Below are 17,100 nucleotides of genomic sequence, written 5' to 3'. Positions count from 1 at the left end.
GTAGCTGCCCATTAGATCTCTCATAGCAAAGTAAAATATGACAACACATTCAATGTGCAATCCCACTAAACTACAGTGAAAATAAAGTGACACACAATACAATATCTAACTCATAAATACACAGGCAGTACTAGAGATGTTCACATTAGACCCACTGAATATGCAGATCATTCCTTCAAACAGGCAGTTGTCCAGAACATGGTTGTGCAGTGCATTCAATGGATCAGTATGAACCATAACTATGCAACATAAAAATATTGCACTTAAGGCCAAATGACATCTGCTAACGGCCACTACTGCCCCAGACGAAATGAAACAACCATGTGGTAAATACAGCAAGCGTTCGTACTATCACAGTGCAACACATTTAAGAAGTAGTGAAGCTAAGTCAGTAGTAGAGATGTTCACATTAGACCCACTGAATATGCAGATTTCTTCAAACAGGCAGTTGTCCAGAACATGGGTGTGCAGTGCATTCAGTGGATCATTATGAACAATACTATGCAAAATAAAAATATTGCACTTAAGGGCAAATAGCATCTGCTGCTAACGGCCATTACTGCCCCAGACGAAATGGAACAACGATGTGGTAAATACAGCAAGTATTCGTAATATCACACATTAGTGCCGGCAACTGCCCACCATATCTCTCACTGCAAAAGGAAAACTCAACGCACTCACGATGTAGTGAAAATAAAGCACAGTGAAAACAAAGTGACACACAATACAACATCTAACTCATAAATACACAGGCAGTACTAGAGATGTTCACATTAGACCCACTGAATATGCAGATCATTCCTCCAAACAGGCAGTTGTCCAGAACATGGGTGTGCAGTGCATACAATGGATCAGTATGAACCATAACTATGCAACATAAAAATATTGCACTTAAGGCCAAATGACATCTGCTAACGGCCACTACTGCCCCAGACGAAATGAAACAACCATGTGGTAAATACAGCAAGCGTTCGTACTATCACAGTGCAACACATTTAAGAAGTAGTGAATAAGTCAGTAGTAGAGATGTTCACATTAGACCCACTGAATATGCAGATATCTTCAAACAGGAAGTTGTCCAGAACATGGGTGTGCAGTGCCTTCAGTGGATCATTATGAACAATACTATGCAAAATAAAAATATTGCACTTAAGGGCAAATAGCATCTGCTGCTAATGACCATTGCTGCCCCAGCGAAATGAAACAATCGTGATAAATACAGCAAGCATTCATACTATCACATTAGTGTAGGCAACTGCCCACCATATCTTTCATAGCAAAAGGAAAACTGTCACAACACATTCAAGATGTAGTGAAGGTAAAGTACAGTGAAAACAAAGTGACACACAATACAAAATCTAACTCTAAAGTATTGCAACAAGCAAATGAGAGAGCACTAGAGATTATCATTGGACCCAGTGATAGCGTACTGACCTTCAAACAGTGCTTTTGTTAGGCAAAATAATTTTTATACACTTTTCTGAGGATATGAATCTGAAAAATTTTTTGCCTAGCAACAGTTCTTGTAGAAATTTACTAACTCTAATGCTTTCACCCGTGGCTTTGTGTAACACAAATCCAGAAAGCAGTGCTCAATGAATGTTAAAATCCTGTGGGCCTTTTTTGGGTATACAATGTGGAATACCCAGAACGAAGCGAAAAGGCAGGCCAGGCCTGCTAGCAGTGATGACGTCACAAACAATCGCTGCGCATCGATGTGCAGCGCGAGGGAGCCATCAGATGCCCTCTGGAGGCATGGAGTTAGTGGGACCGCAGCTGTCTGTGGAACAAAACAAAAATTAACAATTTTATTACACGAACCTAAGGTCACTCCATAACAAGCCCCTAATTTTGATGGTTACAAAAAAGCAAATGCCTTGTTTTATTCATTCATAAAGTGTGTTATATTTAAGTTTTCCTAAAAGGGGGCATGTTCAGATATGGAAATAAATTTGTCTTACTGAAAGTCACAGCATATGTGCGCAAAGCACACAATTCAGAAATAAGCTAACCAAGACCTTAAATAAAAGCTAACTAATACACTGGGACTACACAAAACATGGTCATTAAATTTTCGCTAAGCATTAGTTTTCAGCAACAGATGTCAGATGAAATCAGTGTGTTTAGGCTCCCTTGAGCAAAAGGGTCAGCAGCTCCCATCTAGCGAGGGAAGAGCAGACGCGCAGTGCCCCCAGAAAGTTATGATAGGCAGAAACAGGCCCCACATGCAGTCCAAAAGGAGATTAACACAACTGTGCTCCAGTCCAGCTATTGTATATGTTAATACCTCCTCTGTCTTGAAGCACTTACTTCTGTTAAGATAGCATCAAGTGATTCATTGCAGCGGCCTGCAATGAAGTTCAGGACACCAAGCACACCATCCTCTGCAAACAGTGAAGGATACACTTCAGTACTATTTTACTCTCTTATTTTATGTAAAGAAAAAAATTAGCTAGAGCTATGCATGTATCGGCATAGTTACTTCATGCATAAGGCTATAAAGGGACAGGGCACACATCTTGCCATTTCTGTAGCGCTGCTGCATGCTGGGCTTGTTGGCATGCGAACTTCTATATTCTTGCGCAAGCGCACAGGGACAAAAGGTAGATGCAAGCACCACATCTAAGTCTTCATTTTATCTCGGTCTGCTTACGCAAGAATGTTATCCAAGTTGTAGTTTTTGCTATAAACTTTTAATGCAACAGTTGTTTGCAATGCTGTTACATTATTACAAAGCTGTTTCATATTCACTGGAAAGTGTACCCATGCGGTGTAGTCAACGTTTCTGGCCATCTCAAGCACACCTTACACAGCATATTACAAAGAAAACAGCTCATTCCTAGTGTTCAAGAATCCAACCCGGATGTTAGTAACCTCGTGCAGATTTCTAGTTTTGAATGAGCAAATTCAGTGTGGTGCCAGAACTACATCTTTAGAAGACAGTTACCAATCATAATCATCATATGAAGTCGCATTAAGCAGGCTCCTACAAACACGGCATGCTCTCTCATAGTGGTTAATCCTCTACAGCTTGAAAAAACCTGTTGTAGCTTGCATGTGAGAGTAAAGAAGTTACTTGCTCTGGGTACATTTAGCTCAAGTGAATAAAAGTAATTATGCAAAAGATTTTATTATAATGTAACTTATGTATATACAGAAATGGTTGATCCCCGAAAGGAGTAGCAGTTTTGTCAACACTGAAAATCTATAAAAAATAGCAACACATAAAATTACCAGAAGCCATGGCAGAGAATTGAACAACCTCGTCCTGCTCCGCGTGGTCGAGAATGATGCTGCACAGACGGCTGCAGCCATGCTCAATACTGTCGAGTATTGTTCTTTTGAACAATATATTGAACTCCATCAGCAGCTGAAAATAGAGACCATTATGATTAACATGAACGGCATGAAAACGTTGAACATAAGCATACCGAGTGTTCTGTTGCTAGGAAAGGATACTGCAGGAGCGCCTCCGACAACGTGATTCGGCGAAGACACTCGTGCCGTTCCTTGGCTGTTGCAAGAAGACGTGGCCGCAAATCTTCTGGATCAGCAGTTGCAAAATGTTGCTGTAGCCACTCGTTATGTTTTTGTCGCGACTCCATGGTCTCCCCATAAATGATGAGGTCATTGTTGTCCTGCAATATGTAAAACCAGCACCTCAGTGACGTAACTTTGATAGTTAAAAGAAAAATATCAGTGAAACAAAAAACAGCCGAAAGATGTGCACCACTGACAACACTTTACCTAAATTTTTCAGAAGGGCATGCAAAACAAAACAGAAATAATTAACAAACACTAACAGAGAGGCGGCATAGCTTCTTGTTCGCCACCTCCACCACTGGCTCCCTGGGACTCTTGCGGTAGCTCTGGGCCCGAACCGCTTGCATTTCCGTAGACACATTCACTGCCTTCTTTCTGTTGTTCTTAAACTTATTCTTGAGGGCAACTTTCCACGATTCCTGTAGATTATTTGAACAAAGAGGCATAAAAGACGTTACTTTAGTGCATAAAAGCACACAAGAATTCCAGTTGGCTAAAGAAATGTGTATGCATACCTAGAACAAAAGCCTTTTACCTGTTACGGTGCATCACAAATTTTTTTAAGGGTACTTGTTCTATTTATACCATTTCATTCTGTTGGATCTTGGTTGTTTTACTTGTGTAAGTGTAAGATTGCCACCTTTACAGACTCGCGCTGCCCTTAGCAGTTTACAACGCAGTCAGATTGACTGTCCAGTTGTGCGCAGCATTAATGACTCTGCCAACAAAATTGTCTCATATGACATATCTCTCGTTGCCCAACGGATACCTTCACACATAAAGGTCGCCAGAAATAACGAGGCTGTTCGGCTGGCTTCACTTGCGCTCATAACAGCTGTGCCTGCCCTGAAATATTGTGCAAGCTTCATGAAGCTCGTCTTGTGATTTGTCAACACCTACTCAAGCAGCATCCAGACTAGCGCATCGCAAATGGAATGTTCCCACCCCGTGTTCGCGATCAAGGCTTGCCTTGTCGCACTAGAGCACTACTACTCAAGCTAAGGGTTGGCTGTGTGAGCGTGTGCGAACGTTTATAATGACAAGGACATGTGGCTGGTCCATCATGTCCACTGATACTGTAGTGTCCTGCTTCCACTGCACAGCGCACGTCGCTTGTGAGAGACTGTCACCTTCTTGGCCTGCAGTGTACGACACTCAACAAATATTTGTACCCCAGTGGTTGTGAGTTTCGACGCAATCAGGTGCATCACACTCTTACTTTTCTAAAAGAATCTACCTTAGGTTCACATTTGTAGCCTATTTCTGTTTCCGAGTGACAGGAACTCAGACACTATTTTTTCTATTTCAACAATATTTAGTGGCGTGGCCTGCAGTGACCGGCCCTACTGCGTGTGACCTGTATTGTGTGTGTTCTACCTAATTCTTTGAGATGAGCAATCTTTCTTTTGTCTTCCATCCCCTTCTTCCTATCTTCTATTTCTGTTGCTGTCTCCTGCTTTCTGAAGGGTAGGCAGGCGTTGTGCCCCTTCCGGTGGCAGTTGCCAGCCTGCTCTTCGCATCCCTTTCCTGTCTAGTATATATACAGGTTGTTTCCGCAAGCACTTTAAAAAAGATTTCAAAGGTTGCCTGTGGCAGATAGCACAATTCTGGTTCATGAGCTGGTCTATTCAAAGAGGCAGACATTACTTGCGAAAAAAATTGAAATGCATAATCAACTTAAAAGGACATCTTGTTGGGCGAGTTGGTCACAATTCGTCTTGAGTACTAGGTGCGAACACACACAAGACACAAGGGAGGAGACAGGACAGAGCGCCACTTACAACTGCTTTATTCGGAGGCGCACCACACACTTATATAGCAGTCTTAGACGCAAGGAACGCAATCAGATCAAGATTGATATGGAAGTGAACTGTTAAATATTTCTCAGCCATATATAAAGATGTTGATGGATCGCTGATGCACATACTTCCTTTCTTTTCGATAAAGAAATGACTTGCAATTCACCGTTGAAGTGCCTGAGGGTAACTGCCTACAGTTTCTAGATATAACCATTAAGTTTTGTGCGGATCAGATTTGTTGGGCATATGCACCTCGTGCAAAAAAAAGGGCTCCTGCCATGCGACTCCGCCCATTCGAAGTTAATAAAAAGGGGAATTGCTTCACTTTGCCTAAAATCTGCCCTCGGAAAATCGTGCCCTCACAAGATGCAGTTTAGCTGGCAGAACCAATTGGCTAGGCTGCCTCCAGCTGGATTCCCTGATTCAATTGTGATGGCAGTCGCTTAAAGCCTAGTACAAAAAATGAGTGCGGCTGTGAGAGCTGAGGAAGATCCCCCTCGAGATGAGGTGTTGAGGCCTGTGGTGGTGCCCTATGTACACAAGATGGCCCACAATTTAAAGAAGGTTGCTAGCAGACATGGGGTACCGCTTGTGTTTTCAGCCCCCAAGAAGCTAGGAAGCCTTTGTTCTCGTATCAAAAGAATATGTGAAGATAAAAATGGATGCAGCACCAAGCACGGGCGACCGATCATGAAGTGCGCCGAAGGTGTCGTGTACGAAATCTCCCTCTTATGCAGCCGCTCCTACATAGGGCTAACTGAGCCCTGCGTTAACGACCGAATTAGGGAACATGTAAGAAATGTAGAGCAAGATAAAGAAGGGCCAAACATATCCAAGCACATTAAGTCCTGCCCGTCATGCTCTTGTGAGCCATGTTTTGCAGGGGCGCGTATTCTAGCAAAGAGTAAGGATAAAAAAGCTCAGGAATTTAAGCTTTCTTTATCGGAAAGAAAGGAAGCGTGTGTGTCAGCAACCCATCAATATTTTTATATATGGCCGAGAAGAAATGTTTAACCTGTTCACTTTCATATCAATCTTGATCTGATTGTGTTCCTTGCGTCTGAGCCGGCTATATAAGTGTGTGGTGTGCCTCCAAATAAAGCAGTTGTAAGTGGCGCTCTGCCCCATCTCCTCCCTTGTGTCTTGTGTGTGTTTGCGCCTAGTGCACAAGATGCATAATCGACTAATTAACATACATTCACTAATTACATTTTTGAACTGATTACCTTGTGGCCTGTATTGCAATTTACAAATTTAGCAGTAAAGTTCGCAAGGCAGATCCATTCGGAACGAATTCACAGTATGACACCAGTTTCAAGATATTAATTCCCGAACATTAAGTGCATTAACATTCCAGTTACTCTCCTCACAAAACGTCGTTATATGCATTAAAGCACGAAAGTAACTTGAATACCAATGCATTTCTCTGCAAAGTTCGGAAATCAATATCTCAAAAGTGGTGTTATCCTGAGAATTCTTTACAAGGGAATACGCTTTGCGAATTCCACGGCTAGAATTTGTAAACTGCAATATGGACCATGAGGTAATTAGTTAAAGCTTATTAATTATTTAATTAGTAGATTATGCATTTCAATTTTTTGTGCAGGTAATATCCGCCTCTTTAAACAGACCGGCCCATGAACTACAACTGTGCTATATGCCACAGGCAACCATTAAATTTTTTTTAGTGTTCGCTAGAACACCCGGTATGTTTTCAAAACAAATAATGCTACTGTGCATGAAAAAAAAAAAGCATTTTAAGTACTAGTTCTGTTATGCAAAAAAAGTGAGGCGTGCAGACAGGACACAAGAGAACTGGACAACATGCCTCACTTTTTTTGCATAATGAATCCTTACCAACTAGCTCAGCTTTTTGTCGTTCTATACTAGTTCTATTTCTGCCATTTCATTCTGTTGGATCTTCCTTCTTTTGTGTAAGTGAACCCAGGATACATAACACTGAGAACTCCATGAAGCTTTTAGTGATGTATGGTATCAGCACACCACTAGAGATCTCAACTTTGTAGCACGAGTTTCCCAGATTTGGATATATTCTATCCATTTCCTGGATATAATCTGAGCTCGTTGCATATTACATAAAAAGACTCAGTTATTTGAGGTGCCTGAGTGAAGTTACACAATATTCAAGGTTTCTGAATTAGGCTTCCTAGTTTCATAAACACAATCATTAATGCCCATCCTCATTTCATCATTGCATTTAATAAACTGCGCATCTTCCTTCTTGTTGTCCTTGCCTGATTATAAGACCCTGCAATGAGCTCTGCCACACCACATCAATCCAGCTGTCAGAACCACTGCATAAGACCTCAATGAGACACCTATGTACTAAAATGGGAAGGGAAAGATGGGAAAAGTTTTACTCACCATGCCACTGCCTATCTTCACGTTGTCACGCAAGTGCGGATATTTTTGAATTAGTTGCTCCACTGCAGTGCAGTAAAGCTCCTTAGAAGGGTACCTATTCAGAAGAGATGTATCAATATAATGCTTGTATTATCAGTACAGCATGAAAACATCTCAGGAAAGCACTAAAGTTGTAAAGAATCTTCAAAAAGCCAATTAATGCAATCATTATTTCTTAGGTATATTATAAATGGTTGAAAGAAATGATAATTGGTTATCAGCCCCTGACTCAACATAGGCCAACCTGCAAACCACTCTGTCCAAGCAAAAAAAAAAAAAAAAAAGATTCATGTCAGACAAAAAGTTACATTTTAAAGGAACTCAGGAAATACACTACGCAACTTCAGTTTCCTACAGCCATGAATGCAAGCATATAAACATACACACATGCACACATACATAGGCAATGCAGTAAGCTGTTTATAAAAGTGCAGGATGCAGGTGGCACTACACCTCTGTTTAGGGCATGCAACGTATCCCCTTCAGTCACTGTACACATTTGTAGACACGACCTATTTTTGCCATATCTGTGCAGTTGTGGCAAGGAATAGATCATAAAATTACGCTTAAGGTAAATTGAACGTTCTTTTTACCTCAAGTACCTCCGTTGTACTGAGGAAAATCTATCGCTACCGAAGATCGCTTTGGAGAAGGCACTGGTGTTTGACGGGTGGTGTAACAGGGGGCGTTTTTGTAGCAATTGCGGATTTTTTTTTTCTTTCTAGTAATGCTTGCAACCAATAATTAACTTGCACAAGTAATCCATGTTAGTCTAATTCGTGACTGAAGGGGCTATCTGGCTTGTTGGTCAATTACTACTTTTTGGCACTTACATTATAACCTTTTAAGGTAGTGAGACTATTCTGCCTGCAAGTCACCTTGCAGAAGCAGAAGTTATGTGTGAAATTGCATTGTGGTGTAAGAATATGTGGAACCAAGAAGGTGCCACCCTCCAGCTTATTTTATTCACAACAATATAGCCACATTAATATGCAGCTGCCTGCAGTAGCATTAACACATACCTACCAAAACTACACCCACATAGCAGCACTTGGACTAGGCTGCACACAACAGCCACCCAAATATAAATCTAGAAACTAAATTTCTTCATTAGCAAGCGCCAAAGAAGCTACGCTGGTACATTTGTAATGACTACACCGGATGTCTTTCATGTTTTCTTAACGCAGTGAAAGGCATCCGTAATCACATCAGTGGCACTTTATATGTTCCTTCTTGTGTGGGTTTTCTTGTGAAGTTATTTTCCTTTTCAGTTATGAACCAACTAGCCTGAGAATAAGTACTTCTGTTTATCTGGGCTCAGCACTTTTTTCGTGGTATTGGAATGCTACTTCAGGCAGTATAAAGGGTGTTTCAGTGAACACTTACAAACATATTTAAAGGTTGCCTGTGGCAGATAACACAATTCTAGTTTATGAGCTGGCCTACTGAAGAGGCGGCATGCAAAAAAAAATTTAAATGCCTTATCGACTAAGTAATGGAAGTGCACTAATTAAGTTTTTTTAACTAGTTACCTTACGGGCCATATTGCAATTTACAAATTGTAGCCATGGGGTTTGCAAGGCGGATTCACTTGGAACGAATTCTCAGGATGACACCAGTTTCGAGATATTGATTCCCGCAATTTGTGGAGAAATGCATTGGCGTTCCAAGTACTTTTGTGCTTGAATACATAAAACAATGTTTTTTAGGAAAGTAGTTAATTAGTGAATATTGTTAATTAGTCGATTATGCATTTCAATTTTTTTTTGCAAATAATATCCGCCTCTGAGTAGACCAGCTCATGAACTAGAATTGTGCTATGTGCCCCAGGCAACCTTTAAAATTTTTTTTAAAGTGTTCGCTGAAACACCTAGTATTAAACACGGTTGTACCCTCCTGAATAGTTGGCCTGTTGCGTTCTGTGTGCTTCAGTTCATTCTTCAGGTTACATAAATTTGCAATCGATTTCCTGATGGTCTGGTACACAACAAAATTGTAAGCATAGCACTGTGTTCAACAGCCTCTCAGTCACTAGTGCTGTGGACTGCCGTGTGTTCATTGCAATGTCAAAGAATATTTTCACTGTAGTTGCCTAGAGCTTGTTCGGCTACGCGATTACTGCACCTTGCAATGGGCCTTGAGATGGTTGGTATTGCAATATGAGTTGGGCAATCAGATTTAGATCGCTTACCTGTTCAACTGGTTTTTTAGCCAATTCCCTGCACTAAGTAAGCAGTTCCACCTGGTTCACTCGTTGTTGCAGCTGGGAACCCGCTAATAAATCACTGCATCTAGTAACAACCAGCTGAATATTTTTTACTATTGCACAGCATATACAAAGTTTATTACTTTTTGACCATGAAAAAAAGCCTATATTCTTCGTTTACCACATATCTTAAAACTAAAAAAAGGCAAGAAGAACCTCGAGGAACCTCGAAGTGTTAGTACAACCAAAACCACTAGAAGCTTGCGGAGAAATGTGTGCAAGCTATCCTGAGGTTAAATAATGTGGAAGCTATGGCTGTCAGAACTTTCCCTAATAGGGAGTATACGTGTCTGCAATATCACACAATACTAAGATCAACAGCTGTTCCAGTTTATAAACATAAGTTCTCATATCTCAATTCAACACTAAAACACTGCACGAGAAATTAAGTTTTTTGCTGTAATATACCGCTTGTGCAAAAGCAAGAAAAGTTGAAATGGGAAAGAAAGAAAAATAAACGTGAATCATTAGTACTGTGATTCAAACTGCCTGCCTTGACACCGAAGGTGAATGCCCTAACGACAGTGTTACGATGGGAGCCTGCTTTCTCTTGTTTCATTGTTTCATGAAAAAAAGAAGGCAGCAGTACCATGACAGCAGTCTTAGCAGCACTGTGAGAGGCTTACCACAAAAGGTTTACCACCAGAAATATCTGTGCTTTATATCAGCATTAACCTACTGAAATTATTTTTTTATTTAGTGGTATAACTGGTTTATTGCCAAATTCAGTCACTCCAGACGGATACCAGTAAGACCTATAAAGAAATTATTTGGCACCAGGTGGTTCGAACTAAGAATTCTACAATAAAGAAAGTCCACCAGTCATCAACATTAGGGACCAGCGTGATTGCTATCACAGCGGTCCTTAACAGGTGGGGCTGGAGGCCAACTTCTACGCATGTCGACATAACAAGGGACCAGATATTAGGTTAATGCAAAAGCACTGCTTACCATACTATCTCGAAACACGCTTGAAAAAGGCGGTTAATGATTGCTCGCCTCACTGGTCCCCCCACGGGCTCTTTCCGCTGTAGGACCTCTTCGTATGGGCCGAATGATGGCAATTTAAAGTCCAAATAGTCAAACTGCTTTTGAAGTGGCACATGCACCTCCACGATGGAGGAGCCATCACTGAAAAGGATTGTTATTGTTAAGTTCACAAAATAGTAACTGTTTTTAGCTGCAGTGAATGACAAAGGGCCTTTCTGTGCCTTTACTATGAAGTACCAGCTCTTACCTGAGACCAAGAAGCTCATTAGTGGGGCCAGCATTGTCGGACGCATTTGAGAAGCTGGTGTCCGGGCTCGTGCACTGCACAGCAATCATGCTTTCCTGCAGCAACAGTTTCCGATTTGTACATTAACAGAGGTCCTCAATGAAAGAATCAATGTCACTTCACTAAGCTGTGCTTTCAATTAATAAATTCAAGCATATTGCAACAAGGCCATTTGTGGTGCTGGCAACAATTACAGCCCTTCGAAATTATAGTTAAACGTGAGCTGTAGCAGCAAGGTATTTGAAATTGCTTGATAACCTGACTTGGCTTAAAAGAATATTTTCCCTTTTAAGTGTAAGATGCACCAGCTAATTCCAGCACAATGGCAATACCAAGCAGCATGACAAGCTAGCAAGTCTGCAGAGTCAGCCAAGTTCTATGTAGCATAGGTAAGAGGAACAAACTATGGATTACTTGAACCTGATGCCTACGCCTGAATCTGCACCTGCATCAGGTGCAGATTCATCACGTGCAGATTGAAAATTAACAGCTCCACATCCTGACTCCCTTGAATTTGAATGCCTTCCTTCTCCGTCTCCTCTGACAACTAAGTCAAGGAGATGTCATGTTTCCATTACAAGTATCGCGTCCTTTATTATTTTTTCTCTTCCATTTTCGCAGTGCGCCGCACTTACAATTACATTTTTTGCAGGTTCTGCAATAAATGATTTACCAAACTGACGTGTCATAGTCGGCAACATTGCAGGCAGTGCCTCTGATTTTCATTCTCTGGCAAAATGTGGGGCTCCCTTGAAAGGAAGGGCGCACAAGCTCTAAATTCAAATTTCAGCTGTTTTTTGCAGCATGCAGTGGTTTGATACTTCACAAACACAATAAGTGTGTGATCTACACACCAGGCTTGTGTGTTTGCATTGCCCTAACCTGATGAAGGGCCCTTGAACTTTTTTCCTTACTGGGTCATAGGAAATGGGTGAATTGGATCGACAGCTTTTCGACACGTGCTGCCTGAACTCTTCCACAAGCAATGCCATGCACTTTTAACTGTGTCAAATTTTTCCATTTTTGCCACACTGAGGAGACAAACAATTAAACACAAGCACGCTCTAAAGACAATTTCCTGGTGGCTGCTTGACTTCTATTTCAGAAGAATACACTCACATCTGTATGAGGCACTGTTTTTCTTGCCACCTTTATCTTCGCCTTGGTGGGAATTATGGCATCTGCCTCCAGGTCAATGAAGTCATCCAGATCGTCGTCGTGGACCTGGAGCTGAACAAGGCATTTTAATTATAAATATCAGCGTTTCTTGGGTGCACACATACTATTACAGCTCTTCCAATGCCTATCAGTGCAGCCTGCTCACAGCCCAAAGGAGCAAGAATAGAAACATATCACATGGTATAGACTCATGTTGTTACATTCCAACCTCTTAAGACTTTTTTCCCGAGCTGATGACGCAGTTTCCTATTGATATTTTTATCCATGTAATAGCTACACCCAAATTATCCAAGAACTACAAACAGTGTGGCTAATTACAACATGCATCTGAGTGGCACGTGCTTTATCGATCGGGAATGAATAAGGGCATGCAAATAGTGTCACATCATGTTGCATGCTATTAATATTTACTTTAGTGCGGTGATGTGTCATGCACCAGAGGCCTCAGGAGAGCACCTTGGCAAAGTAGGCGGCACAGAAAATACAGAGCATTGAAGTGGCAATTATATGTGAACAGGAAGAAAGCAAACCTAGGGGCCCAATTTTTATTAGCCATATCATAAGAAGCCAACAAAGATATATATAGGAACAACTATACATAGTTGTGTTTTCATTCATTTTTATTTTTATTAACTTATCATTTATTTGACTCAATAAGCGCAAGTAATTTCTCTTATGCTGTCTTTGTTGGCTTCTTATGATATGACTACTAAAAATTGGGCCCCTCGGTTTCCTTTCTTCTGGCATATATATATATATGTGTGTGGGGGGGGGGTTTCACGTAGCCTGAGCCAAATTAGAATATGCAAATGCCACATGGCTGAGAGATACTGAGATTATTTCTTGCGTCTGCCTAATTAGATGATGTCTTTATAAACTTATCAATTATTATAACTAGATCAAAGGTCTAAATAAAAAAATTGTAGAGCAACATGAAAAACTCCCCATACAGCTTTCTGTTGCTCATAAAAGTGTTTTTCTGAGCGTTAAAGAATCCCACGAATGCACGCAAAATTGCCGCGCGACTGGCCGCTCGAGGCACTTTGCGTGTATTCGCGGGCATCTTTCACACTCGGAAAAGCACATTTATGTACAGCGTACTGAGCAACAGAAAGCTGTATCGGGAGTTATTCATGTTGCTCTACAATTTTCTCAAACCATTTATATGATCATAATTGGGAAGTTCATTAAGATCAATTATCTAATTAGTCCGAATGCATAAAATATCTCCAAGCGACGGCAAACAACTTTACCTTGGTTCTGTCCAGCTACGTAGCATGTGCATGACTCAAATTAAGAGGAAGCTTTAGCTCGGGCCCAACTCCGACGCGGCCTATTCAAATACATGTAAAAACGCAAAAACGTTTTTCTGCGATAACCCCTGGACCGATTTTAATGAAATTTGTTGCATTTGAGAGAGAAAGTTAAATTCTAGTGACTGTTGGAAGCGGAATTTTGATTTAGGGCTTGAATTTTGTTAAAAGGATTTTCAAAAATTCAGACGTTTGAAAAAAATAGAAGCACGAAGTTTACAAGCTAATAGCTATGCATCAAGAACAGATGTCGCGATTCTGTAAACGGCATCCATTAGACCATTCAAAGCGGACAAATTTGATACGTCAGTTTACATCTTACGTGAATTCGTTACGTTGTTTACGAAGGTTCTGCAAAAGTTGTAATTACACATTACTCCATTTTTTGAGGTTCACGTGTAACATATCAATTTTGTCCGCTTTAGATTTGCTATCAGGTACAATTCACAGAATTGCGATATAATTTTTCCTGGCTGAGTTACGGAGTTGTAAACTTGATAGTTTCGTTTTCTGAAAATTTGCGATTTTTGCCAGATTTTTATAAAAATTTGAGGACCTAAATCGAAAATTCGAAACCAACAGTCACTAGATTTTAAGCTTTTCTTTTAAATGCAGCAAACCCCGTCAAATTTGGTGCAGTGGTTGCCGAGAAAAACGAATTCTCCTTTTACATGCATTTAGATAGGAGCACCCGAGCTAAAGCTTCCTCTTAAGTGAAACACCCTGTATTGCGCCGAAGCACGTGCCGATTCTTGGTAGTATTAAATTTTTGTCACGTTCCGAAAATTAATTACTCTCACGCATGTAAATATACCACGTGCGGACAAATCTCACAACGCGAAGGATATGCATGTTCTTTGTTTCAACTAGTGGGTCAGTGCAGCGATTGTCACAAGTATCTTGTAGCGCGAAAAAGAGACTAAGACAAAGAAACACAAATCGAAAGGACGGGAGCCTTCGTTTTTTCAGTACATAATAGTTGCACCAAAAGTACCCAAAGTTGCGAGTTGGCATGCATTCATGCTTGGGAAGTTACAAGCAGCGAGAAAAAGCGCGCGCACATGCATAGAGAAAGGGATACAAAAAGCGCTTCTCTTGTCATGAGTCCCTCTGTAGCTGTCCGCGTTGCTTGTAATTTGCCAACCATGCATGACTACTTACGGAAGTGACACTATTAACCATCCAACCCAAATGCAAAGCTATCAAGGTATTCAAGGTACTTACCAGTGTGTTCTCGTTGACGGGCACAAATGGCGCCAAAGCCGCCAGAAGTTCTGCATGGGTTCCTGTCGGCAGCACGAGCTTTTTACGCTCGCCTGTTTCCAAGATGGCTAAACACACTACCCCCGCCATCTCGAAAGGTACTACTGCCGGACGTCAAAGTTCGTAAGCTAGCGGGAACCGCGGAGCTCGGGAAGTGCGCGTACTCGTAGGAGCGCGACGGACGGCCGCACACGTATGACCCTAGCATAAGGAGCATATAGGAACTAACTGAGCGCCAAAACGAGCAATCGCAGGGAATTGTGGGGCGCGCCGTCAGCTATAGTAGCTTCTGATTGGATGGACGACGCGGCGGCATTAACGGCATGCCCGGCGCGCGTCTTTTTCTGCGCGGTTTCAACTGTTGGTCGTGCGAAGCTTTCCGTCCGCTTTGTCGACCAGCAATGCCGTACCATTCATGCCGCTGATTTCTGGGTTTCAATTCGCCCTGAGCACGACGATGACGAGCCAAGAAAAGCAAGGATATGTAGGGTTCTTTTTTTTTTTTTTTAAGGATACGCTGTTTTCACAAGCGAACTCTGGTTTTTGTTTCGGCAGCCTTTTTTGTTTCTGCCAGGTTTAGCTCTACGACATTTACCGCTGCTTCGACTCGCCGTCACTGACTGCTGTGCCTGCGGGTCGGTCAGACGGATGAAAAAGCTATCTTTATCCGTAATTTATCAAGCAAGGTTTCGACTTTTGCGCTGCTGCTTCTGTTTCCTTGCGCGCTCGTCGGGGAGTGGCTCAGAGCATATGTGTGTGTATATATATATATATATATATATATATATATATGGAAATAAGCCGACGCGAGAAACTCGTTTGGACCTTTACATCGAGTGGCATGTGCGCAATGCCCTCTGGAGCTCCCTGGGAGGTCTCCCAACCAACATTATATGTTGTATGGTAGAATCGTAGTGGGATATGCCCATTTCGGTTTGGCCAAGAACGGACGCACACCCAGTGGCACATGCTCAGTGTTGTATAAAACTAAAAGTAAATCAAGAAATTCGTTAAATAAAATTCACCAACATTCCATTCAAAGATCGGCGTGCTTTGTAGGTGCCTGTGAGGCGACATTATATTTTCAGGTCTTATGTAGCAAGCTTTCTCTCTCTGTTCTTTTCAAACATATATATATATATATATATATATATATATATATATATATATATATATATATATTTATTTATTTATTTATTTATTTATTTATTTATTTGTTTATTTATTTATTTGGTCAGGATACAAGGGCTATGTAAGGCACTTTATAAGTCACTATCATACAATGGCTATTGGGGGCGAGGACTTACGGAGTCGCTATCTGTCGGAAGCGCTTGGCTTGCGTAGTATGAGGGATAACGCGGCGCGTTCCTCATAGTTTTGGTTTCGGCGCTCAATAAAAACAGCACGCGGGAGCGATCCTGGACATTACTGTTACTCTCGAAACGAATGAAGTCTTTTACTTACTGTCAAAATAATAATCTTGGACAAACAAAGTACAGAATGGCTTACGGACACTATCTCTTTACCGAATAGGTACAGTGATCGCCCAGTGCGGGTGGCCGCCGCGATGGAGTCACCCGAACCGGTTTCTTGCGTGAAAGGTCGGCTATCGCAAAGAGCGAACTATGTGAAATATCTTCTTAAAGTGGGCTGTCTGTATAACCAAGTGGAGCTTAACAAAATGAAGCCTCCATGCAGCCATCGCACGGGTTCGCGGTGACCAACTGCGCGTCTGCATGCATGTCCGCGCACAATGTTTCACTTTCGCACCGTGCCGTGAGCTTTAGGCCGCAGCATATGAGCATTTGACAGTACACAAGCAACCATTGTTGCGTGGATACTCTCAGAGCTGTTAAAAAATAATTTCGTTATAACAGGGACTTCGACGCTTACGACGGCGACTTATTGTGATGTCCCGTCTCGACGATTCAATCTTCTTTTTTTTTCTGAAGCATCGGACGTTTCAGTATAGTTATTTCTCAAGTTGCGTCGCGCTGTATATTTATCGGTCCTCTCAACGAGCAATTACCCGCTGCT

At 41.5% G+C, this 17,100-nt stretch overlaps 1 protein-coding gene across 1 annotated transcript; it reads right to left on the bottom strand.

The window, feature by feature from the left end:
• Positions 1–1,510: 1,510 nt before the first annotated feature.
• On the bottom strand, positions 1,511–16,164 carry LOC126516708 (uncharacterized). Its single transcript, XM_050166811.3, has 10 exons — positions 15,025–16,164; positions 12,428–12,538; positions 11,270–11,364; positions 10,984–11,163; positions 7,728–7,821; positions 3,804–3,962; positions 3,432–3,638; positions 3,235–3,370; positions 2,311–2,384; positions 1,511–1,780 (listed from the first exon to the last, which is right to left on the bottom strand). Exons 1-10 carry the CDS (start codon positions 15,151–15,153, stop codon positions 1,511–1,513), a joined length of 1,455 nt encoding a protein of 484 aa, XP_050022768.2. The 5' UTR covers positions 15,154–16,164.
• Between the last annotated feature and the right edge of the window lie 936 nt (positions 16,165–17,100).

Source organism: Dermacentor andersoni, chromosome 1 (assembly GCF_023375885.2).
Source record: "Dermacentor andersoni chromosome 1, qqDerAnde1_hic_scaffold, whole genome shotgun sequence".
NCBI lineage: Eukaryota > Metazoa > Arthropoda > Arachnida > Ixodida > Ixodidae > Dermacentor > Dermacentor andersoni.
Note: the sequence above shows the minus strand (reverse complement) of the source record. Positions and strands in the feature narration are given on the sequence as shown.